Below are 26,264 nucleotides of genomic sequence, written 5' to 3'. Positions count from 1 at the left end.
TGCCCAGCTCCTTTTCCACCTATCCACTCCACCCTCTCCTCCCTGACCTATCACCTTCATCTCCTCCCCCACTGACCTATTGTACTCTATGCTACTCTCCCCCCACCCCCACCCTCCTCTAGCTTATCTCTCCACGCTTCAGGCTGTCTGCCTTTATTCCTGATGAAGGGCTTTTGCCCGAAACATCGATTTTGCCTGTCCTCGGATTTTGCCTGTCCTCGGATGCTGCCTGAACTGCTGTGCTCTTCCAGCACCACTAATCCAGAATAGAGTAGTTAGGGTTTGGCGATGGAGGAGGCTCAGGACTTGCATGTCCTTGGCGGAATGGGACGTGGAATTAAAATGTTTGGCCATGGGGCAGTGGGGTTGCTTCATGCGTGTACCCTGGAGATGTTCTCTGATGCACTCTACAAATAGGCATCCTGTCTCCCCAATGTATAGGAGACTGCATCGGGAGCAACAGATTCAGTAAATGATGTGTGGAAGTGCAGTCAAATCTCTGACGGATGTGGAAGTCTCCTTTGGGGCCTTGAATGCAGGTGAGGGAGGAGGTGTGGGCGCAGGTTTTGCAATTCCTGCGGTGACAGGGGAAGGTGCCGGGAGGGGACGGTGGGTTGGTGGGGGGCGTGGACCTGACTAGGTAGTCACTGAGGGAATGGTCTTTACGGAACACAGAGAGGGGTGGGGAAGGAAATATATCCCTGGTGGTGGGATCTGTTTGTAGGTGGCAGAAATGGCGGAGGATGATGCAATGTATACAGAGGTTAGTGGAATGGAAGGTGAGGAACAACGGGACTCTGTCATTGATGCGGGTTGGAGGGGTAGAGTCTGAGGGAGGAGGTGCGGAAAGTGAAACAGATATGCTGGAGGGCATCATCATTCACCATGTGTGAGGGGAAATGGTGCTTTTTGAAGAAGGAGGCCATCTGGTGTGTTCAGTGGTGGAACTGGTCCTCTTGGAAGCAGATACGGCAGAGGCGGAGGAATTGGGAATAAGGAATAATGTTTTTACAGGAGACAGGGTGGGAGGGGGTGTAGTCCAGGTAGCTGTGGGAATCAGTGGATTTGTAGAAGATGTCTGTGTTGAGTCAGTCACCATTGATGGAGATAGAGAGGTCCAGGAAGGAGAGAGAGGTGTCCGAGATGGTTCAGGTGAACTTAAAGTCAGGGTGGAACATGTTGGCGAAGTTGATGCCAGCAGCCTGTATCTGAGCCAGGCCTCCTTTATCCTGGTCAAAGCCTGAAAATCTGTTGTCATCCAGGGTTCCTTATTCTTGCCAATCTTGCCCTGTACCCTTACAGGAACATATAGACCTTGAACTCTAGCGATCTCACTCTTAAAGGCCTTCCACTTGCTTGATGTCTCTATGCCTGCAAACAAGCTACTCCAGTCAACCCCTGCAAGCTCCTGTTTAATTCCATCAAAATTCACTTTGCCCCAATTTAGAACTTGAACCTGTGGACCAGTTTGGTCCCTGTCCATAACTATTTTAAAATTTATGGAACTGGTTCCAAAGTGCTCCCCCACTGTCACCTCGGTCACCTGTCCTGCCCTATTTCCCAAGACAAGGTTGAGTTTTGCCCCTTCCCCAATAGGGTCCTCGATATACTGTTTGAGGAAACTTTCCTGAATGCACTTAACAAATTCCACCCCATCAAAACCCTTAACACTCTGGTAGTCCAAGTCTATATTAGGGAAATTAAAGTCCCCTACGAAGACAACCTTATTGCTCCTGCAAGTCTTCCAATCTCCCTGCATATTTGTTCTTCTAATTCCCGTTGACTATTTGGGGGCCTACAGTACAACCTCAACAAACATCACCATCCCTTTCTTATTTCTTAGCCTCACTGGATGATCCTTCAGTTATTTCATCTCTGACTACTGCTGTGATACTCGCCTCAATCAGAAATGCAACTCCTCCTCCCCTCTTTCTATCATCTCTGTCCTATCTAAAGCACTTGTGCCCAGTACATGAAGCTGCCAGTTCTGTCCTTCCCTTAGCCACGTTTCTGCAATGGCTATAATATCTTAGTCTCATGTACCTATCTACACCCTGCGTTCATCAGCCTTACCTATCAGCCCATCTTGCATTGAAATAAATGCAATTTAATCCAACAGGCATTCCTTGCCTGTCGTGTTCCAGCCTGACCTGTCTCTTCAACTTACTGTTTCTGAATACTGTACCTCCTTCAAGCCTTGCACTTGCCTCCCTAATATTGAGGATCCCCACCTCCCCCTGCACCTGCCCCCACACCCCCTCCCCCCACTAATGTAGTCTAAACCCTCCCCTGCAGCACTAGTGAACCTGACTGCCGTCATATTGGCTCCCCTCCAGTTCAGTTGCAACCCATTCCCTCTTGAACAGGTCACCCCTGCCCCAGGAAAATCCCAATTATTTAAAAATCTGACTCCCTGCCCCCTGCACCAATGCTTTCGCCATGGATTCATCTGCCTTACCCTCCTGTTCTTACCCTCATTAGCACATGCACTGAAAGAAATCCAGCGATTATCGCCGACAAGGGCCTGATTTTAAACTTTATTCTTAGCTCTCTACAATTGCTTTGCAGGACCTTATCCCTATGTCATTTGTTCCGATGTGCACAATGACCATTGGCAGCTCCCCTCCCCCTTGAGAATGTTCTGCAGCTGCTCTGAGACATCCTGGACCCTGGCACCCGGGTAGCAACACACCATCCTGGTTTCCCATTTGTAGTCACAGAATCTCCTGTCTGTCTCCACTTAAATAACACAGTTATTTTATTCTCCATTTTAAAATAAACAACTTCACATTTTCTCACATTATACTCCATTTGCCAATGTTATGTCTATTTACTTAATCTACCAATACCTCTCTGTAAATTGTTTGCATCCTTTCCTTGTCCCATGGTGTGCTGTTGAACTCCAGATGCTCTCAGCGTCTGCAAGTTTTTGTTACCTGAGAGTGTTTGATGGGGTCAGTTAAAAGGGAGCTTGACTCTGCATTGTGCTGTAGCTGTGCTCGGAGTGCTTGATGGGGACAGTGTAGAGAGAATTTCACTCTTTATTTAATCCCGTACTGTGCCTGTAATGGGTGTTCTTGTTGGGGACAATTTTGAGAGATCTTTACTTTCAGTTTAAAAGGGACGAGGTAAGTTTTACTCTGTATCGAACCCCATGCTGTCCCTGTCCTGGAAGTGTTTGATGGGATGAGTGTAGAGGGAGCTTTACTCTGTATCGAACCCCACGCAATGCTTTATATAATGGAATTTGATTGGAAAGAGAAGTTTTGCTCTGTCTGCTTTCTGATTGTTGGAATTGTTTCCTGGGAGTTTATGCTATATCTAACTCATAATGTTCCCTTAATAGTTATTAGATTAGATTACTTACAGTGTGGAAACAGTCCCTTCGGCCCAACAGGTCCACACCGACCCACAACCCACTCCCCTATCACTACGGGCAATTTAGCATGGCCAATTCACCTAACCTGCACATTTTTGGACTGTGGGAGGAAACCAGAGCATCCAGAGGAAACCCACGCAGACACGGGGAGAATGTGCAAACTCCACACAGACTGCCTGAGGCGGGATTTGAACCAGGGTCTCTAGCACTGTGAGGCAGCAGTGCTAACCACTGTGCCACCGTGCCCCACTATTCAACTTACTTATGCATTGATTCATCTAGGTAATATTGATAATATTGACAGTGCTGTGCTCTGCCTGTCACATTTATGAGAAAAATTATGAGTATTTGATGGTGCTTTGAGGTGGGAGCATTGTCTATTTCTAAACAATACCATATCAGCTTCAGGACTTTGTTTGTTTTCACAGTTTCTCATGGGATCATTGTGTTTTATAGACAAGAACATCATTCATCCATCATTTACAGACTGGTCATGTGAATGTGTGGAGTTTGCACATTCTCCCCCTGTCTGCATTGGTTTCCTCCGGGTGCTCCAGTTTCCGCTCACGATCCAAAGATGTGCAGGTTAGATGAGTTGCCATGCTAACCTACCCAGAGTGCTCAGGAATGCGTAGGTTAGGTGCATTAGTCGGAGTAAATGTAAAGGAAGAGGGTAGGGGGAATGGATCCAGGTAGGTTACTCTTCAGAGGGTCGATGTGACTGAAAACAAAAAATGCAGGATCTCACAGCAGGTCAGGTGAAAGGGGTTGGGGGTGGTGGGGATGTGGATTTCTTAGGGAGAAGTGATGTTGATGTTGGGCGGCACGGTGGCACAGTGGTTAGCACTGCTGCCTCACAGCGCCAGAGACCCGGGTTCAATTCCCGACTCAGGCGACTGACTGTGTGGAGTTTGCACGTTCTCCCCGTGTCTGCGTGGGTTTCCTCCTGGTGCTCCGGTTTCCTCCCACAGTCACAAAGATGTGCAGGGTCAGGTGAATTGGCCACGCTAAATTGCCCATAGTGTTAGGTTAAAGGGGTAAATGTAGGGGTAGGGGTATGGGTGGGTTGCGCTTCGGCGGGTCAGTGTGGACTTGGTGGGCCGAAGGGCCTGTTTCCACCCTGTAAGTAATCTAATCTAAATAATCAGAATGTGAGAAAGGCAGAACAATTCGCTCCAGCGAAAACTGGAGGAGCAGCATCTCATCTTTAGACTCGCCACTTTATAACCTTCTGAGCTTAATATGTGTTCAACACTTTTGGATTCTGAACCCACTTCCATATCTTCCCTTTCTTTTTGCTTTACTTGTTACATTCTTTGTCACCATGTCCTCTCTCTCCTTCCCCCCCCACTCCAGTGGGACTGTCTGTTCTTTCCAGTCTGGCAGTTCTGCCATTCTTACAGTCCGATCACTTAATTTGAACTATCAACATTATTTCTCCCCCACCTACTCCCTACTCCCCTCCCCAACTATTGCTGCCCCCCTCCACACATCATGTCAGTCTGATGAAGAGTCATCAACTTTAGCCTGCATTCTTTCCATAAAACCATAAGAAATAGGAGTGGAAGTAAGGCCATTTGGCCAATTGAGTCCACTCCACCATTCAATCATGGCTGATGGGCATTTGAACGCCACTTACCCGCAGTCTCCCCATATCCCTTTATTCCTTGTGAAAATTCCTTCCATGGATGCTGCCTGACCCACTGTGACCTCCAGCACTTTCGTTTCCAATGCAGATTCCAACATCTGCAGTAATTTGCTCCTACCCGGTCATTTGAATGAGCTGTCTCACTTAATGTTGCTGTCAACATGGTCCCTATTAATCTGAAAATTTATTATCTTCAACTTCCTGCCCAATTGCCCTTGAAGGTTCCAGTGCAATCCTCTTCCAGTTTCAAGTCATAGAACAGATCATCGAATCTGTACAGTGTGGAAGCAGGCCATTCAGCCCATCGAGTCCACACTCACCCTCTGAAAAGCATCCCACTCAGCCCCCTATCCTATCCCTCTAGGTAATCATTCCTGGACACTATGGGCAATTTAGTATGGCCAATCCAACTAACCTGCACATCTTTGCACTGTGGGAGGAAACCAGAGCACCTGGAGGAAACCTGCACAAACACAGGTTTCACATTACAGCACTGGCTTGATATTGTGTTGCATTTGATTTTATTGACAATGCCAAGTATCGCAGGTTTCGTAATCACCTTATTAATGTAGCCTGACCCTTCAAGGCTTTCTGCATATGCTCCCCTATGCCCCCTCTACCTCTCAGAATAAAGTTCTTTACATTAAGTTGCTTATCCATGCTGTTGCTGCTCAAGTGCATCATTTCACAATTTACCACAGGAAATTACACGAGCTATATATCTGTTCATTCTGGCAGCCTGTGTGCTGCTAAACATGGAAAGCTCTGCAAAAATCTAACAACATTGATCAGTGCGGGGGCTACTGTTGTTTGTGATATACATAAATGACCTGGAAGAGGGCGTTGTTGATCTGATCAATACGTTTGCAGATGACATGAAGATTGGTGGAGTAGCAGAAAGCATAGGGGACTGTCATAGAATACAGCAGAATATATATAGACTGGAGAGTTGGGCGGAAAAGTGGCAGATGGAGTTCAATCCAAGCAAATGTGAGGTGCTGCATTTTGGGAAGTCTAATTCGAGAGTGAGTTATGCAGTAAACGGAAGAGCCTTGGGAAAAGTTGATTAGCAGAAAAATCTTGGAGTGCAGGTCCATTGTCCCCTGAAGGTGGCTGAACAGGTGGATAGAGTGGTCAAGAAGGCATATGTTATGCTTGCCTTCATCGGACGGGGTATTGAATATAAGAGTTGGCGGGTCATGTTAAAATTGTACACGACATTGGTTCGGCCGCAGTTATATTACTCTGTACAGTTCTAGTCGCCACATTACCAAAAGGATGTGGACGCTTTGGAGAAGGTGCAGAGAAGGTGTACGAGGATGCTGCCTGGTATAGAAGGTGGTAGCTATGAAGAGAGATTGAATAGGCTAGGATTGTTTTCATTGGACAAGAGGAGATTGAGGGGGACCTGTCTGAGGTCTACAATATCATGAAGGGTGAACAGAGTGAACAGAGATAAGCTTTTTCCCAGGGTGAGGGATTCAATAATGAGAGGTCACGCATTCAAGGTGAGAGGAGAAAAGTTTAAGGGGGATCCATGCAGAAAATACTTTACACAGAGGGTGGTAGGTGCCTGGAACACATTGCCAACAGAGGTAGTAGAGGCAGGCATGGTAGATTCATTTAAGGCGCATCTGGACAGATGCATGAGTAGGTGGGGAGCAGAGGTATGCAGATGCTTAGGAATTGGGTGATAGGTTTAGACAGTAAATTTGGATTAACTCAGGCTTGGAGGGCTGAAGGGCCTGTTCCTGAGCTGTATATTTTCTTTGTTCTCATTGGCTCCCCGACCACAGTAGTAACCATGGCAGAGTTTAATTAGAAACAGTTGAGGGATCTTCACAATCCATGTTAACCTTTACCGTTTCAGTGCTGGGAGGGTTGAAAGTGGATGAATGGATGGCTAGATGATTCACAAATCATTCGCAGATACAGCAAGTAATTAGGAAGAAAAATCACATTTAGTGCAAGACGAATGGAATCTAAAAGTTGGGATGTTTAGCTACAGTTGTGCAGGGCACTGGTGAGACTACCAACTGGAGGTGTGTGTAGTTTTGGTTTCATTATTTCAGAAAGGATATAAAGTTGAAATTACCCCAATAGCACTGTCTTTCATAACCACATAATCACCACTAGAATCAGATCATAAATTACTCAATTAGCCATGAACTCTACCTGCTCTGCAGAGACGATTTTAGCTGAGCTTTGTCCAGTCCTGATGAAACTAGGGCTTCTTTTAATGATGTTCAGCATATCAGTGTTGAGCATGGTTTTGCGTTGATCGTAGAGCTCGGCTCGAAGAGGGTGGACTTGGTTGGTGTTTTGCTCCTCAGTAGAGGACTTCCGTTTAGCCGATGTGGCCTTCTTACTCATGGTCAATTCCCCATCCTGTTGGCAAAGAAGGAGTTTGATCAGAATTAAAATGCCACATGGAGTGAAGATAAAATCAACGGCCACCACATTTTCTTTACAACTCCGCAATGGTGTGGGAGAACTGAAAGTAGGGAAAAATTCTGGAAGGCCAAGAAATAATGAGTTTGAGTGGGAGACCATGCAATGTGATTTCAGCGCAGCATCAGAGGGAGGGACAATATGTGGAATAGAGTAATGGTGACTTAGGTGAGACAGAAGGAAAGCTCAGAAGAGAAGTAACTATAGAAAGATTGTGTAGTGGTAACAAGGAGAGTTTGCCAAATATGTAAATTTATATCCTACCTGATGCTATGCTCAATTGAAAGTAACATTATACAGAGTGTAGTCAAGACATAATTCCATAGGATTCCTACTTGCACATTACCCTAAAATTCTTGCTGAATCTTTTTTATCTCCATGTCACTTTCACCCATTTCCTCTTCCCCACCCCTGCTGACAAGGGTTGGATTGCCCACCCTTCCATTATAATGTGGGGGTGCTGGTATTGGACTGGAGTGGGCAAAGTTAAAAATCACACAATGCCAGGTTATAGTCCAACAGGTTTATTTGGAAGTAGTAGCTTCCAGAGGGCTGCATAGTGGGGCAGGATCCTAAGACACAGAATTTATAGCAGGAGATCACAGTGCCACGCAATTAAAGTGATACATTGAACAAACCTGGATGGCTGTTAAGTCTTTCTTTTTTAGAATGGGTTGCAGGTATTGCTTCATTAATATGTAAACCCCAGAACTTCTTTTAACTCACATTCTCAAAATAACTTAAGGGTTTATTTTAAAAAAGTGACATCTCAGCTCAGACAATGCATTAAAGTTGTGAGGTTCGAGTCTGTCTGTATCCCAATCTTGGGTCAGACTAGTTCTATTTCCAAAGTAGTTCCAATCCATATGAAATGTTATATGGATTGACTGCCTGCATTGACTGCCTGAAGGTTGTGTGCTTTTTGAGCAAAATAGAATGTATCTGCAAATACAATTCTGCAAATGCAAATTCACCCACAGAATTATATGTGTGCGCGTGAGGGGCAGAGAGAGAGACAGACAAACAGAGAGAGAGAGAGAGAGAGAGTATTTGCATGGATGTGGACTTGTTGGGCCGAAGGGCCTGTTTCCACACTGTAAGTAATCTAATCTAAAAAAAAATGTGCGCATGCTTGGTAGAGTGTGTGTGTAAGTGTGATGGAGTATAAGCCTGTGAGAGGGTGTGTGCATGAGTGTGAGGGTTGGGGGAATGTACTTTTGTGTGTATGAGAAGGGTCTTTGTGATTGTGTGAGTACATTAAGGGTGTGTGTGCATGTGTGCTTGTGTATATAGTGTAATGGATACCGAACATGGGTACTGATAGCCAGGTTTGGTACACAAGAATGGCCTCAATCGGGACCGTGGGTTCATATCGCACTGCAGGTCACCCCAATACACTATACACCCTCTCTCTCACACACACAAGCACACGTACACACACATTCTTACTTACTCAGACACTCATGCGGACCCTTTTTTATACACACATTCTCAGACACACACATATACTCCTCCCAAATTCCCACCCAAGCACATGTCTTCTCACAGGCTTATACTCTGTCATACTCATGCACAGACTCTACCAAGCATGCACCCATGCAAACATACACTCTCTCACGTGCACTCACACTCACACTTTCTCTTTCTTTCCCTCACGTGCATATTCACATATAATTCTGTGAGTAAATTTGCATTTGCAGAACTGTATTTGTAGATACATTCTATTTTTGCTCAAAAAGCAATGTGCAGGTAAGTCAATGCAGGCAGTCAATCCAGAGAATATTTTATAAATTCCAACTTTGGAAATAGAACCAGTCTGACCCAAGATTAGGATACAGACAAACTCTAACCTCACACCTTTAATACATTGTCTGAGCTGAGATATCGCCACTTTTTATAAAACCTTAAGTTATCTTGAGAATGTGAGGTAAAAGTAGTTCTGAGGTTTACATATTAATGAAGCAATACCTGCAACCCATTCTAAAAGATGAAAGACTTAACAGCGATCTAGGATGGTTCAATATATCACTTTAATTGCATGGTACTGTGATCTTTTGCTGTAAATTCTGTGTCTTATGATCCTGCCCCACTAGTACTGGTACTTCCAAATACACCTGTTGGACTATGACCTGGAGTTGTGTGATTTTTAACTTTGTCTCCCCTCTATTGTGGTTACTCAAAGTGCTGATCAAGATTGTGTGACATATATATCTTAACAATATATACAGACATTTGAATTAGGAACAGAAATAGATTATTCAGCTCCTTGAGCCTGCTCCACTATTCAAAAGGTCATAGTTGATCTGATTATAACCACAAGTCTACATTCCTATGTTGATAATCTATTAACCATCTGATAACCTCTTACTTCCTTGTTAGTCAAGAATCTATCTACTTCTGCCTTAAAAATATTTAATGACCTAGCCTCTACCACTCTGAGGAGGAGAGTTCCATAGACTCATGGTCACCTGAGAAAAAGAAAATCGTTCTAATCTCCAACTTAAACAGAAGACCTCCAATTTTAAACCCTTTGCCCTAGTTCTAACCTCTCCCACAAAGAGGAAATCTCATCTCAGCAGCCAGATCCTGTCAAATTCCCCCAGAATCTTTCCTCAGGATGTTTCAACAAGATTAACTCATTCTTTGAAACTCCAATGAATACAGGTCCATTCTGTCTCTCTTTCCCTCATAAGACAATCACTCATTCCAGGTACCAGAATAAAACTTCTCTGAACTGTTTCTAATACGGTTATATCCTATCTTAAGTAAGGCATCTAAAACTCAAAAACTCCATCACATTCCAAATGTGATCTCAGCAACATCCTATACGTCTATAGGAAAATAATAATCTCTACAGTTGTCATAAGACTTTGAAATGAAGGACATGTTGTAATCTAACCCTAGCACTATCCACCCACCATAGCTTGACCTTGTCCAAACTGCTTCTGTCTGCATCCTAAGGCACACCAAGACCAATTCACACACAATGGCTGGGCTACATGATGGACAGTATAGATAATATTTTGAATTCTCAGCCCTGTTTCCAAATTGCATAACTCTGGAATTCATTCTCTAATTGTCACCATAGAACATAGAACAATACAACACAGCACAGCCCCTTCTGCCCTCGATGTTGTGAGTCCAGTTATCCTTCCTCTTTTATGATGCATGTAAAAATGTATATTTTGACAAATTTTAGTTTCCTTCTTCCCATCTGAATGCCTTTTGTGCACAACTCTGCTTGTTAACATGCCTGTGAAAGTGCCTTGAAATGTGTTAGTATGTTAAATTAAAGATGCCATATAAATGCAGGTTAGTGTTATGCTTTTGGATCCTTTGGCTATTATAATTATTGATGCAAGTCAGTGATTTGCCCTTATGTCTGACTTAATGTACATTTTTTGAGTTGTGACTTATTTGAGTTGGTATCAGTTAAATACTCAATTCTTTAAAATCATACAATCAATCAACATATCCAACCCAGAATTTGTTCTCCTCCTTACTATTCCCAACTATTGCCACCACAGCTGGATGCTTTGTGAGCGGGCCTGCCAGATCCACATCAGTGATTGGCTAAGCAACTTGACAATTGGGGGGGGGGGGGCATAACCAGATTCTTCATTCACTCTTTTCTTGCCTACATCATGCCAGTAGGTTTGTAGGTGTCAGGGACAATTCCTGAATTAAATACAGTTTCATTACTACCCTTTACTAAATCCTTCCAAGTTCTTGCCACCTCACCACTTCCATAGTCAGCACTAATTCAACCTTTCCACCGTCACTCCCAATCCAACTCTTGCATAATCAGACCAACCTCAACTCTTTCATGGTCACGCAAATCTCACCAATTCCATGCTCACCCACACCTCAAATCTTCCATTTTCATCCCACTTCAAGTGTTCCATTCCCACCACCTCCTCATCCCTTCCATAGTCACCCCACCAACACTTCTACAGTCAAAAACAACCCTTCAAATACTCATCCCCACCTCAACTGTTCCATAGTCATCCCAACTTCAACCTTTCCTTATTTACCCCAGCTCAACCCTTGCGTAGTTATTTTAAATCAACCCTTCCACAGTCACCCATGAGCTCAATACTTCAATAATCACTGTGAACCCAACAGTCATCATCAACCTGACCCTTCCGTATTCATCCTCAATTCAACCCTTCCATTGTCACCCACTTCACCATTTCTATAGTCAAAACCAAACCTTCAAATGATTACCCCCACCTCAACCCTTCCATAGTCATTCCAACCCCTACCCTGCCTTACTCACCCCAATTCAACCCTTCTATAATCATCACCCTTTTGACCCTTCCATATTCACCCTCAATTAAAACCTTCCACAGTCACCAAAAACACAACCCTCCTATAGTCACCACTAACCCAACACTTCCAGAGTCACCACAAACTCAAAACTTCCATAGCCATCCCACCTCAAACCTTCCATAGTCACCATGAGCTCAATACTTCAATAATCACTCTCAACCCAATCTTTTCATACACACCCTTAACCTAATCCTTTCAAATGACCAGTGTTGGAGGGTCACCCTCACCAACTTAATTATTCCATGGTCATCCCAACTCAATCCTTTTATCTTCATCACTGACCCATTGCTTCATTGGTCATTCCCATTTTAGGCATTTCATGGCTGACCAGGAGAAAGGGAAAAGTGACCAGGACAGATGCTACAGCAAAAGGAAAGAGGGAGAGGGAAAGGAATGATGGACACGGAAAGGGGTGGGGAAGAGGGATGGGAAGGGGAGAGGGATGTGAGTGAGGGGAATTAACACCCATGTGCAAAACTTCAATATTGTTACATTGGAGAATGTCAGCACGTAAAAGTCATACCATTGAGCTATTAAAGTTCTTGAACTTCAGTCACATTGAGAATTGCTGTTAGTTAAATATATCTGCCTCATGGTTGATGGCGCTGGAATAACTTCAAATTTTCATTTACTTCCTGAAAATGAAGTTTGAATATGATTATGTTAGTAAATTAAAATGCAATTTTGACATGTATGTACATTTGAGGAAATATTGCTCTTTTCTGAATTTATACTTCTGGATGACTTTGGGTATCATATTTATTTTAATACAGTTATTTCATCTTGATTAATGGAGAAATGTACCCTGTGACTTTGTCAGAGTGAAATTGGATGCTGCTGTTTTCTGTTTGAGACTTAGAGAGAGAAAACATTAAAACTAGCTCCCGGGATCATGATATTAGAAGAATGCTACTGAAATTGTATGGGTTTTGAAAGCTTATAAAAGTTAGCCAGTGTACAAAGCAGCAGAGAATAATTTGACATTTAGTCTGCAATTTGATAGAATTGGGTGAGTCAATATGGTCATGAATTTTGCAGTCCATGTTCATGTGGAGATGAAAGGTGATTTGCAGCAAAATTAGAATTTCTTCCAGCCCAATGGCAAAATTATGAGATAATCACAGAGTTAAGGGTGCCTGGTGACTCAGCTGTTAGTACTACTGCCTCAAATGCCAGGGACCTGGGTTTGATTCCAGCTTCGAGTGACTATGTTTAGAGTTTGCATGTCATTCCCATGTCTGTGTGGGTTTCCTCTGTGTGTTCTGATTTGCCCCGCAGTCCAGTGATGTGCAAGTTAGGTGGATTGGCCAGGGTAAATGCAAGGTTGCAGGGATAAGGTGGGTGTGGTGTGTCTGGGTGGGATGCTCTTCAGAGAGGTGATGCAGATCAAATGGATCAAATGACCTCTCTCTGCACTGCAGAGATTCTATGACTCAGATCCACTTCAGTCTTTGTGTCTTTGATTTCCTGCTCTCGGGCATCTATCCAGTGTCTTTGATTTCCTTCTCTCGGGCATCTATCCAGTGTCTTTGATTTCCTGCTCTCGGGCATCTATGTTATCCAGTTGTTTTCCACACAGTGAACTATTCTGCGTTACTCTTGACATGCTTGCTATAATACTGAGCTTATCTTGTCTTGTTATTTAATTTCACTTAACAGGCAGCATCTTTAGAAAGAGAAACAGCAATAACATTTCAAGTCCATTTGACTGTTCTTCAAAACTGGTAAGGTGAGGTTAAATAATGGAAAGATGCCTTAGAATCTCAATTCTGAAGAAGAAAAATGAAGCAGAGAGGCTAAAGCCTTTCCCCCCATAAGTAGAAATAACCCCTCCATATTTACCCTATCAAACCTCCCAAGAATTTTGTAGGTTTCAATAAAGACGCCTCTCGTTCAGCTAAACTCCAATGTGTACAAGCCCAACCTACTCAACCTCCCTCATGAGACAGTCCTTTCATATCTGGTATCAACCAATTGATTCTATTCCCTTTGAAATAAAGGCCAACTGCATTCTCTATTACCCACCATAACTGGATGCTAGCTTTTTGTGATTTATATGTAAGGGAGAGGGACAAAGAAGGGAATCTGCCATCCTTACCCTGTCTGGTCTACATGTGACTCAATACCCACAGCAATGCATGTGATTCTTAACTGCCTTGAGGCAATTAGGGATGGGCAATAAATGCTGGCCTAGTTAGCAATGACCACATCCTGTGAATGAAGAAAGAAAGTCCCTCTGTGTTGTCGATTTCTGCAGTCTATCACCATGTAAATAATATTCAGTTCTTTTTTTTTGTCAACGCCTATAACTTCACATTTTCACACATCTGCCAAGTTTATGTTCGCTGTCTATACCCCTCTGGAGATTTCTTCTGCCATCCTTGCCACTTACCATTCCACTTATTTTTGTGTCATCTGCAAACTTGGTGATAGCATATTCACTTCCTTCATCCAAGTCATCCATAGATATTGTAAGTAATTGTGGTCCCAGCATTGATCTCTGTAGCACATCAGTAGCCCTTCCTGATGAAAGGCTCCTGCCCGAAACGTCGATTTTCCTGCTCCTCAGATGCTGCCTGACTGCTGTGCCTTTCCAGCACCACTCTAAACTTGACCCTGCAGTACACCACTAGTTACAGTTTGCCAACCTGATAATGCCCACCCCCTCCGTCCCAAATCTCTATCTTCTATGGGCCAGCCAATTCTTATCCAGATAGCCAGATTTCCCTGTATCCCATGCCTCCTTACATATCTGAGCCTAGCATGGGAACCTAATCAAAATCCATGTACACCACATCTACACTGCTTCATCAATGTGTTTTGTCACATTGTCAAAGAATTCAAGGAGGTTCGTGAGGCATGACCCGCCCTTCACAAAGCCATACTGACTATTTCTAATCAAACGATGGTTTTCCAAGTACACATAAGTCCTGTCTCTCAGAATCCTCTCCAATAATTTGCCCACCATGGATGTAAGACTGGCTGGTCTGTAACTCCCAGGATTATCCCGACTTCCTTTCTTGAATGAGGGAATAACATTTGCCACTCTCCACTCATCTGGTACTAGTCCAGTGGACAGTGAGGACGCAAAGGTCATAGCCAAAGGCTCAGCAATCTCTTCCCTCACTTCCTGTAGTAACCTTGGGTATATCATGTCTGGCCTGGTGGACTTATCGATCCTCATAGTTTCCAAACTTTTCAGCACATCCTCCTTCTTAACATCAACCTGTTCAAGCTTTTCAGCCTGTTTCACAAGTCCTCACAAACTTCAAGGTCCCTCTCAGTAATGAATACTGAAGTAAAGTGATCATTAAGAACCTCCCCTACCTCTTCGATTCCAGGCACAAGTTCCCTCCACTATCCATGATCCCCACCCTCACTCCAGCGATTCTCGCATAAATGTGAAATGCCTTAGAGTTTTCCTTAATCCTACCTACTAAAACTTTTTCATGCCCCCTTTGAAGCTCTACTAAGGCCATTCTTCAGTTCCTTCCTAGCTATTTCATAACCCTCTAAAACCCTGTCTGATCCTTGCCTCTTAGCTGTAAGGAAGGTTCCTTCTAGCTCTTGACTTGATGTTCCACATCCTTTGTTGAAACTTTATTGCTGGAACAGCACAGCAGGTCAGGCAGCATCCAGAGAACAGGAGATTCGACATTTCGGGCACAGGCCCTTCTTCAGGAATGAGCCACATCCTTTGTCACCCAAAGTTCTTTCAACCTACCATCCCTTCCTTGCCTCAGTGGGATAAACCCGTCCAGCACTCATAGCAAGTGCTTCTTAAATGACCTCCATATTTCTGATGTGCATTTCGTTGAGAATATCTGTTCCCAATTTCGATGCCCCAGTTCTTGCCTAACAGCGTTGTAATTCCCCCTACTCCAATTGAATACTTTCCCATGCCATCTGCTCCTATCCCTCTCCATGAGTATAGTAAAGGTCAGGGAGTTGTGATCACTATCACTGAAATGCTGTCCCACTGTGAGATCTGACACCTGGCCTGGTTCATTACCAAGTACCAAATCCAATATGGCCTCCCCTCTCGTCGGCCGATCTGCATATTGAGTCAGGAACCCTTCCTGGACACACCTGCCAAAAACTGCACCATCCATACTACTTAAACTGAAGAAGTTCCAATCAATATTAGCGAAGTTAAAGTCACCCATAACAACGACCCATGACTTGCAAAATCTGCCTTCCCATCTGCTCCTCTGTGTCTCTGTTGCTATTAGGGATTATGTTAAAAACTCCCAATAAAGCGACTGCCCCTTTCCTGTTTCCACCCGTACTGACTCTGTGGACAAACCCTCCCCAACGATCTGCCTTTCTGCAGCTGTAACACTATCCCTGATTAGCAATGCCACTCCCTTACCTCTTTTACCTCCCCCCCGCCCCATTCCTTTTGAAACATTTAAACCTTGCAACATCCAACAACCATTCCTGTCCTTGTGATATCCAAGTCTTTGTAATGGCCACAACATCATAGTTCCAAATACTGATCCAGCTCTGAGTTCCTCACCCTTATTCCTGATATTTCTTGCATTAAAATAGACATACTTCAAACAATCACACTGACTGCAACTTTACCCTTTCAAGTGCTTATCATTCCTCACAGATTCTCTACACGCTGTATCTGGCTATTTACTACTTCCTCCATCATCTGATCCGTAACTCCAGTTCCCATCCCCCTGCCAATCTAGTTTAAACCCTCCTGAAGACCTCTAGCAAACCTCCCAGTTCAGCTGCAACCCGTCCTTCTTGTACAAGTCCCACCTTTATAGGAAGAAATCACCAATGATGCAGATGTCTGAAGCCCTCCCTCCCACACCAGTCCTGCAGCTATGTGTTCATCTGCACTCCCCTCCCCTCATGAGCCCAGGGCATCGGTAGCAATCCTGAGATTAAGACTCTGCTCGTCCCACATTCTAGCTTCCAACTTAATGCCCTATATTCTCTTTTCAGGTCCTCATCCCTTTCCCTACCTATATCATTGGCATTGACTTGTACTGATTTGGGTTGTTAATCTGGGTGAATCACGGAGCCCTGGCTGACAGAGATAACCAGGAGCTTCAAAGAGTCTCTTCACCCTTAGGACTGACTCTCGGTTAGCTGTCAGTGCCCATGTACTGTGCACATATAAATACAGGGTGACGGTATACTGCCTCTGTTCAGATATTTCAGGGATGCTTATAGAATGCACATAAAAACTATTGCTTGTGGGTTGTCTGATGACATCTATTTAAGATATTACAGAACAAACAGTTCCAAACATTGCTAGGTGATAAAACATTTAATTTGGCCCTTGGATAGCAGTGGGGTCTATCGTAATGTTTTTGACTGGACGCTTAGCATTGTTCAGGGGTCACTAAAAAGGAGTTGTGGGGTCACAGGCAGTTGGTGAAAAAAATCGAGTCAGTGAAACTTCCTCGAGAAGTGCTGAGTGTTAGCTATTTTGTAGGGAAAGCAATTGAGCATCAAGAGCATTTGCTATGCTGGCAGATGTTAGGCCAAGTTTGAACGTATTAGGCAGATTGGTGTTGTAATCAGTACATTGGAAAAGTCATGGATGTTATGGTAATATATCAGTAAACAAAAGTGAGGGCTGAAAAGCCACAAGTAGAGGGATGGAGGATTTGAGCTATTGGGAGAGGCTGAATAGGCTGGGGCTGTTTTTCCTGGAGTGTCAGAGGTTGAGGAGTGACCTTATAGTGGTTTACAAAATTATGAGGGGCATGGATAGGATAAATAGACAAAGTGAGGAGAAAGTGAGGTCTGCAGATGCTGGAGATCAGAGCTGGAAATGTGTTGCTGGAAAAGCGCAACAGGTCAGGCAGCAACCAGGGAACAGGAGAATCGACGTTTCGGGCATAAGCCCTTCTTCCTGAAGAAGGGCTTATGCCCGAAACGTCGATTCTCCTGTTCCCTGGATGCTGCCTGACCTGCTGCGCTTTTCCAGCAACACATTTCCAGCTCTAAATAGACAAAGTCTTTTCCCTGGGATTGGGGAGTCCAGAACTAGAGGGCATAGGTTTAGGGTGAGAGAGGAAAGATATAAAAGAGACTTAAGGGGCAAATGTTTCACAGAGAGGGTGGTACATGTATGCAATGAGCTGCCAGAGAAGGTGATGGAGGCTGGAACAATTGCAACATTTAAGAGGCATTTGGTTGGGTATATGAATAGGAAGGGTTTGGAGGGCTATGGGCCTGGTGCTGGCAAGTGGGACTAGATTGGGTTGGGATATCTGTTCGGCATGGACGGGTTGGACCGAAGGGTCTGTTCCATGCTGTACATCTCTATGACTCTATGACTGAACAAGACTGGAGCTCAGGGGCAAGCCAGGGACAGCCCTAGCTTGGTGAAGTTAGTTATGGCTGCAAACCTGGAGTTGCACCAAAGAATGAGTCCAAGAGAATAATTTTCAGAGTCCAAGGGGAACACAGAAAGGAACATGATTGGCCAGAACAGGAGTATTTGTTGAGATTGTCCATGACAGAGTGGTTCTTCAGAGGGAGTTTCAAGACCAGATCATCCAAAAAACATTAAGAGTAATGATCTGAGGGACCTGTGCTGATTGCATTGCTGTTTAATGTACAGTGAGGGGTGCTCAGTCACAGTCTATTGTCACAATGTTAAATTTAGGTGTTACAAATAAGTTGTACATGGATTGTAGGTTGCATTGCTGTACTATATTTATGGTTACGTTTATTATTGTTTATTTAAAACCGTTGGAACTGTAAGGATTTATTTAGTAAATCACTTGGATTTCACTCTTTCTCTACTTTGCAAGTAAAATGTATTGGTTCCTCACCAGGGCGGAATATAAATGCAGCATCTGCCCTGGGATCATAACACTTGCCACAGTGATGCTTTCTGTTTCAGAGGGAGACCATTAATGACATTAAAGTTCCATTAAAGCTCATGGAACAAGCTGCTTTGTAATATTGAGGCTATTATTAGATTGAAATCGATTAGACTGCGTGTCAGTAAATTGGTGAGAGGGATGTGGGCTACATTCAGCTCAGAACAGGAAAAGGGTTTCAGCCTAGGATAAGTAGTGCTCAGTTAACAAATGGAATCACATTAAGACTTCTTTAAATTCCCTGTTATAAATAAATGAATTTGCTTTTTCATCCTAATCAGACGACAGTGAACAACACAAACAGAGTAAGAAGACAAGTTACTGATTTGCACTTAATCACTTGTGACTTAACTTGGGAAGGGTAAGGGTTATAACTCTGCAGTTCACATGGGGCACTTAATGGGGTGCCCTTTGGATTGCAATGCTGTCCAGGCCTTAGTTAAGAAGACAGTGAGAGAATGCACCCAGGATTCTGGCAGCTGTCTCGCTGCATTTTAACATCTGAGTGCATGACTCCCATGAAGATGGTATCGCAGGTGCAGCAAGTAATTAAGAAAGCAAGGGGAATGATGTTGTCTATTGTGAGGGGGATAGAATACAAAAACAGGGAGGTAACGCTTCAGTTATATGCTGCACTGAGGGTCAGCCTGCACCAGATGATCTGAAAAAGTCATAACGCACTTATAACATTAACTTTGTTTCTCTCTCCACAGATGCTGCCAGACACGTTGAACTTCTCCAGTACTTTCTCGTTTTATTTGTTCTTGGCGTACTAAGCACAGTATCGGTCTCCTTAATTAGGAAAGCATATAAATGCGTTGAAAGTACTTCAGAGAAGCTTCACTCAACTAATACCTAGGATGAACTGGTTACTTTATAAGGACAGGTAGGGTTTGTATTCATTGAAGTTTAGAAGAATGAAAGGTAATCTTATTGAAACATAAGACCCTGATGGGATTTGACAGGTTGAGAAAATGTTTTCCCTTGTGAGAGAGACTAGAACTAAGGGTTATGGCTTAAAAATAAGGATTGTCCATTTCAGACAAAGATGAGGAGGAGGCTTCTGTCGTAAAATGTCTGTGGAGCTTCCATCACAGGAGAACAGTAGAGGGAGGGTCAGTGAATATTTCTAAGGCAGTGGTGGATAGTTTCTGGACTAAAGGGAGAGTCAGAGAATATAGTGAGTAGGTGCAAGTGTGGAGTTGAGGCCATGATCTTGTTAAATGAAGAAGCAGACTCAAGGGGCTGAATGGACTCCTGCTGCTCCTAGTTTGTTTGTTCACATACAAGTGTGAGAAATTTAAACTCAGTGTGTGCTTAAATGGGAGTGAAACAGAGAGGCAAGGAAGTTGAGTGTGTGCAAGGGATAAAATGGGGCTTGGTATCAATTACGACAGAGGAACAGGGTTTTGGATATAACCTCTGCAAGGAAATGCCAGCTGATACCTGGAATCGTTCCCGAAAAGTCTGGTACAGTCACATGTATGTCAAATTGGAGACAGACTTTGCTTTGGACAGGGGTATTAAGTGACTTGAAAACAATGCACAGTAATGCAATTATGAGAAAGATCAACAGGAATCTGTTTGAGTTAGACGAGCAGGATCACAGAGTAAGCGTCCACCTTTTGGTTTTATATTGAATATGACATGTTACTACAGCATGTTGTAGATGTTCACCATTTCATCCGTCTTCCCTTGCTGCTAACAGACAATACCTGATGTAAAACATGTCAAAGCCTTTGAGAGGAGAGAGACTAAAAGTCTGATTGAAAGGTAATCTTCACCAAGGTGGTCAGCACTCATGACAGAACACACCCCACTTTCACATTAAACTAATTCCCAACGACTGCCACTTACTTTGCTTGCCATGTTTCACTGGCATCGTTTGATGTCACTTACGTGTCCGCACCCTGCAAGTACACTCCGATGGAGAGGAATTATGCTTTAGATTTCGAATCATTTGAGAGAAAATACAGGTCAAAGGCAAGGAAGTAATGCATGGCTTCCTCACCAGATCGACATTGCTGCGAGAATTCTCTCACCTGGGAGACTGCTTGGGGGTTGCTTGGTTACATGAATCTGGGAGGAGACTAGGAGGAGGAGACGAAATACCTTAGTTGTCTGAAGTCATAATACGCCGTTTACCGACTTTGTCCAACATGAACGTTAACCTAGCATTACTTTCATTGTTTACCTTGAATATAATCCTCGGCATTTCCTCATACTGGTTTCTCAAATGCGGATAATCCAGGGGTGCCAGCAATCCTGTGGTGACTCACCCCTCCCCCTCCCCCCCAACTATTCAGCAACACAGGGCATCGCGGTGGGCTCTGAATTTGTCCGTGCTTGCTGCACTTAACAACAAGATGTAGGAACTCCAGTGATTTGCCTCAGTGCTGCAGCATGCAGTCAACAGGGCCTTTCTCCCAGCCCTTATCTTACTCCGCAATCCTGCCTCCCATCCCTGTTGCTACCCCACCTCTACACAGTCCACTGCAATCAGTTTACTCCCAAAGTGGAAAAGGGATTATCTTAACAAATGGAAGCTATTATCCTTTTATCAATCTGAATTAAGCCTCAGTGCCCAAATCAAATTGCGCAATCCTGCTTTTGAGCCTGGTTGTGAATGTTCAAAGTATATAGGAATGTTGGTCTTTGCTCTCTCTCCCTCCCCACTGCAACCAGAATCTCTTTCACTGATCTCCTGTGTTGGGAGCTCCACTTTACGATAGAAGCTTCCTCCTCATCTTTGTCTAAAATGACGATCCTTATTTTTTTAAGCCATGACCCCTGGTTTTAGTCGCTCCCACAAGGGAAAACATTTTCTCAGCCTGTCAAATCCCATCAGGGTCCTTCAAATGAAATATTTGGGAAACAGAACCCTGTGGTGAAAAGTGCCTCGGATAACTGTGCTGGGAGAAATATCTTGGACCATCAAATGGTCAGATGGACATCTCTGAGCTTCCTTCTCACAAAGTCAGCGGCAGTGCTTGCCAAGCAGGGCAGGATGTAACTAAACAGCTGAACCAAATGGTAGCACATCAACCCCATACCGAACCCATCTTTTTAATACATCGAGCTTACTCACAGATACTAGGAAGACCAAGGAGCAGTTCTAGAAGTTGCAGATTCTCCTGTGTCTGTCTGTCAACTGGAGGCATCTCTCTGCACCAGCTTACAAAGCTGCAGCATTTCTTTCTGCTCTGCACTCACTTACAGCACTTAATGGACTGAGCTAATCCCATAGGAGCATTGGTTTTCAAGCATTATTATCAATTATCATCATCAGGGCAGCACAGTAGAATTGTGGTTAGCACTGTTGCCTCATAGTGCCAGGGACCTAAGTTAGATTCCAGTCTTGGGTGACTGTGTGGACGTGTTCTCCCGGGTCTGTGTGGGTGTCCACCGGGTGCTCCGGTTTCCACTCAAAGATGTTTACGTTAGGTAGATTGGCCATAGTAAATTGACCCACAGTGTCGAGGAACGTGCAGGCTAGATGGATTAACCATAGTAAATGCAGAGTTATAGATATAGGTGGAGGGAGGGATAGCTGGTGTCTGGGTGGGATACTCTTTGGACAGTTAGTGTGGACTTGATGGGTTTCTTTAATGGGATGAGGATATCACTGACTAGGCCCAGCATTTATTGCCCATCCCTAATTGCTCAGAGGGCAGTTAAGAGTCAACCACATTGCTGTAGGTGAGGTGTCACATGTAACCAGACCAGGTAAGGATGGCAGTTTCCTTCCCTTAAGGACCTTAGTGAACCAGATGGGTTTTTCCAACAATCGACAATGGATTCATGGTCATCGTTAGAATCTTAATTCCAGATTTTACTGAGTTCAAATTATAACCATCTGCCATAGTGCGATTTGAACCAGCGTCCCCAGAACATTACTTGGGTCTCTGGATTAACAGACCAGCCATAATACCACCAGGCCGTTGCCTTCCTGATCAGCCTTTTTCCACATAGCGGGAATACTGTGATTTTATGATTAGCTTTTGTAGCTGCGTCTCTCAAGATTATTTTCCCAAGCTTGGACGGCAGCAGTATCTTTGCGGAGCTCACTCAATGGGCCAGATGGCCTAATTCTGCTGTGGCACTTTATGGCCTAATCCTCTTATCAAAGTATTGCCTAGTTGCCCAAAATATCCTGGACTTTGCTCGGCTACCACGTTAATGCAAGTGTCAGACCCCACTGGCTATTTGTCAAATATAATTTTCTGTCAAGGAGGGCTGAAGTAGCTGTGGCCATAAGTCAGAGTTTTCAACCCAAAGGATTTGAGGGGGTTAGGGAGAGGGGTTGGTGGTTAGACCTCCCACCTCTTCTCTTCTAATCATGGCTTCAAAATGTCACCATTTACACCTTCTTCACTTCTGCTGAGTGGTCATCAACTTAAAACATTAACTCTGTTTCATTCACCATAGATGCAGCCCAAGCCGCCAAGGCTCTCCAGCTGTTTTGTTCTTGTTGCATATCTCTAGTATCTGCAGTCTTCTGCTTTGTTGCCGAGCTTGAGTTATTCTCAGTTGCCACACTGCACGAGGTCTGGCAGTGAAACAGTGAGATTAGAATCCCTACAGTGTGGAAACAGGCCCTTCAGCCAAACAAATCCACACTGACCCTCCGAAGAGTAACCCAGCCAGACCTATTTCCCTCTGACGAATGCACCTAACATTATGAGCAATTTAGCAATCCGTCTGACTTGCACATTTTTGGACTGTGGGAAGAAACCCACACCGACTCGGGGGGGGGAATATGCAAACTCCCCACAGACAGTCACCTGAGGCTGGAGTCGAACCCAGGTCCCTGGTGCTACGAGGCTGCAGTGCTAACCCCTGAGCCACCATGCCACCTCAAAGATCATGTGGGCGGCATGGTGGCACAGTGGTTAGCATTGCTACCTCACAGCATCAGAGACCCATGTCCAATTCCCGCCTCAGGTGACTGTCTGTGGGGAGTTTGCACATTCTCCCCGTGTCTGCGTGAGCTTCCTCCGGGTGCTCCGGTTTCCTCCCACAGTCCAAAAATGTGCAGGTTAGGTGAATTGGCAAAGTCAAATTGCCTGTAGTGTTAGGTGAAGGGGTAAATGTAGGGGAATGGGTCTGGGTGGGTTTCCCTTCGGCGGGTCGGTATGGACCCGATTACTTACTGTTTCCACACTGTAAGTAATCTAATCTAATCAATATGATCTTTGCAGACTGAAGCAGTTCGTGTTCAAGAAGGGTGATCTCTTCATGTAGGCAGGCTGAGGATGACTCTGTAGGACTTTAACTGGTTTGAAGATTCGATTAAAAGACCACCTGTTAGTCACTTACTAAAGTGAGGAAGGGAGTAAAATCTCCCGTCCAACCGCAATCTCAGGCTAAAGCCAGGATTCAGACTTGGCCTGTTGGGATGTTTTGTAATTTTTCCTCAGAATTTCCCTGTGAAACTGGAGGATGGATTACCTTTAGGCCTCTATCCAAGTAAAGACAGAGGTGTGTCCCTAAGAATGCTGGTCCAATCAGAGAAGCAGATAACATGCAGCCGACAAACTGCCATCACTCTTTGTGGTCATTGCTGGGACTGCACCAGGAATGTGGGGCCATATTATCAGCCACGTTTCGTTTTTTTTTAGGAAGGAAACACCCTCTTGGCCAGTGACTAGCAGTGCCCTCCTCAACAAAGGGCAATGCTGAGTGATCAAAAAAGTGAAAGGGAGGGCAGGGATTAAATCAAACTAGAATGGGAGGGGGAAATATATCACTCAACACCCCGCAGTGCCCACCCCTCCCTGTTGGTAGACACCAGGTGCTCCTTCTCTAGGGACACTTGGACCCGAACATAACTGCAGAACAGGGGCAGGCAATCGGCCATAATGAAAGTCGCCAACTGGGTGTGGACACACATCAGCGACTGACCGCACTCCTCAATAGGGAGACTCAGAACCTGTGCTGTGACCCAGTGCATTTTTTTGTTCCAGACGAAGTGAACCAATGTTCTCTGGATGTCAGCGACAAACCGAGGAGGAGGGACCAAAGGGACCAACCAGTACCACAGCATGGCAGCCACCTGTTGGTTTATAAGATAGCGCTTAGAGTAATTCCTGCGGCCTGACCTGCTGTGCTTTTCCAGCACCACTCTGACCAAAACCTTGGAGCAGTTCCATCTAGCGGCATAGGCAAGCCAAGACTTTGGTCTCCAGCTCCTGCCAGTTCGCCGGCCAGGATTCCTCAGCCGGGCTGAGGTAGACCCCCAGGTAGAGGAGATGCATGATACTCCAGCTGAACCCCCGTAACTCCTCTGGCAGAGAGCCCACCCGCCATGGACCGACCAGTTGTCCGGAACACTTTGTCCAGTTGATCCTGATGAACGGTGCTGCTAAATACACCGCCTGGTATTCAGGCATCCTCCCCAGGTCAGCCGGATGGGTGAAAGTGAGGAGCATGTCATGAGCGTTAGCCAAGAGGACCACCCCTGTGTTGGTGCCTTGCAGATCCAGCCCCGACAACCTCCTCCGCAAGAAAAGGATCCGAGCACAGGGAATACAGCTGGCTGGACAGGGGGCAGCCTTGACGTACTCCTCTCCCAAAGCGAAGGAGCGCTGTCAGGGACCCGTTAATTTAACCAGACACTCTGCAGCAGTGTACAAATGTGGGCGACGAACTGCAAGATGAACCAGAATGCCCACAGAGTCCTGAGCAGAGTCGAATGCCTTCTCCTGATTGATAGTCAGGAAGGCGCTCAGCAGACCAGCCTGTCGACAGAAATGGATCAGGTTCCGGACCAGATGGACATTGTCGTGAATCCACGGGCTCAGGGCCATGTAGAACTGGTCAGGGTGGATCCTGTGGACCAGCATGGATGCCAGGCGAGAAGCCAACACCCTGGTGAAGATTTTGTAATCTGGAGGGAGACCAGCTGCCAGTTCTTCAAAGAATGAAGGTCCCCCTTTCTCTTTGGCAGCAGGACCATAACCGCCCTGCATCAAGAAAGGGGCAGCTCTCTGTCAGTAATTCACTCCCCCAGGGCCTGTGCGTAGTTGCTCCCCAGGATGTCCCAGAATGCCCTGAAGAGCTCCACAGTCAGCCCGTCCAGCCCGGGGGACTTGCCCCTCGAGAGCCGGTCGAGGGCGCTGGTCAGATCCTCTAAAGTGACCGGAGCGTGGAGCCTTTCAGCGTCTTCCGGGCTGAGCTGTGGCAGGTTCTCCCACAGAACTCTGCGAGCATCCTCGCTGGACGGATCCGGAGAGTAATAGGCATGAATTTGGGCCCTGATACCCTGTGGATCTGAGACGAGGCACCCGTTGTCATCCAGCAGTATAAGGAGCTGCTGACGGGTGCCACGACATTTTTCCAGCGAGTAGCAAAATGGGAAGCCGCGGTTCAGGACGTGGAGGAGCCGGATCCATGACCTCATGTATGCGCCCCCGGAACCCGATGAACTGCAGGTCCCAGAGCGTGGCCTTCTTCTCTTCCTACACCCCGCGCAGGGCTGGGTCTACCTCGGGCTGACCGAGACGTGACTCCAGCTCAAGCATCTCCTTCTCCAACTCCTCAATCCTGGATTTCCGCCTCTTTGTCAACCACCTCATGTACTCCTGACAGAAAA

At 45.1% G+C, this 26,264-nt stretch overlaps 2 protein-coding genes across 3 annotated transcripts in view; both read right to left on the bottom strand.

The window, feature by feature from the left end:
* trpm2 (transient receptor potential cation channel, subfamily M, member 2) overlaps positions 1–21,854 on the bottom strand; it is a 179,330-nt gene extending 157,476 nt beyond the window's left edge. The window contains exons 1-3 of one of the 2 annotated variants that reach the window (XM_043693432.1): positions 21,759–21,854; positions 12,334–12,445; positions 7,203–7,415 (exon numbers count right to left, since the gene is read on the bottom strand). In XM_043693432.1, coding sequence (XP_043549367.1) covers positions 7,203–7,415; positions 12,334–12,336 — 216 coding nt within the window. In that variant the 5' untranslated portion in view covers positions 12,337–12,445; positions 21,759–21,854. The remainder of the gene's footprint in view (positions 1–7,202; positions 7,416–12,333; positions 12,446–21,758) is intronic. The other variant, XM_043693433.1, reaches the window with a different exon arrangement.
* cps1 (carbamoyl-phosphate synthase 1, mitochondrial) overlaps positions 1–26,264 on the bottom strand; it is a 730,040-nt gene that overhangs the window by 179,216 nt on the left and 524,560 nt on the right. The window lies entirely within an intron of this gene.

The sequence above is a fragment of the Chiloscyllium plagiosum genome, chromosome 7 (genome assembly GCF_004010195.1).
Source record: "Chiloscyllium plagiosum isolate BGI_BamShark_2017 chromosome 7, ASM401019v2, whole genome shotgun sequence".
NCBI lineage: Eukaryota > Metazoa > Chordata > Chondrichthyes > Orectolobiformes > Hemiscylliidae > Chiloscyllium > Chiloscyllium plagiosum.
This window is presented reverse-complemented; position numbering and strand designations above follow the sequence as displayed.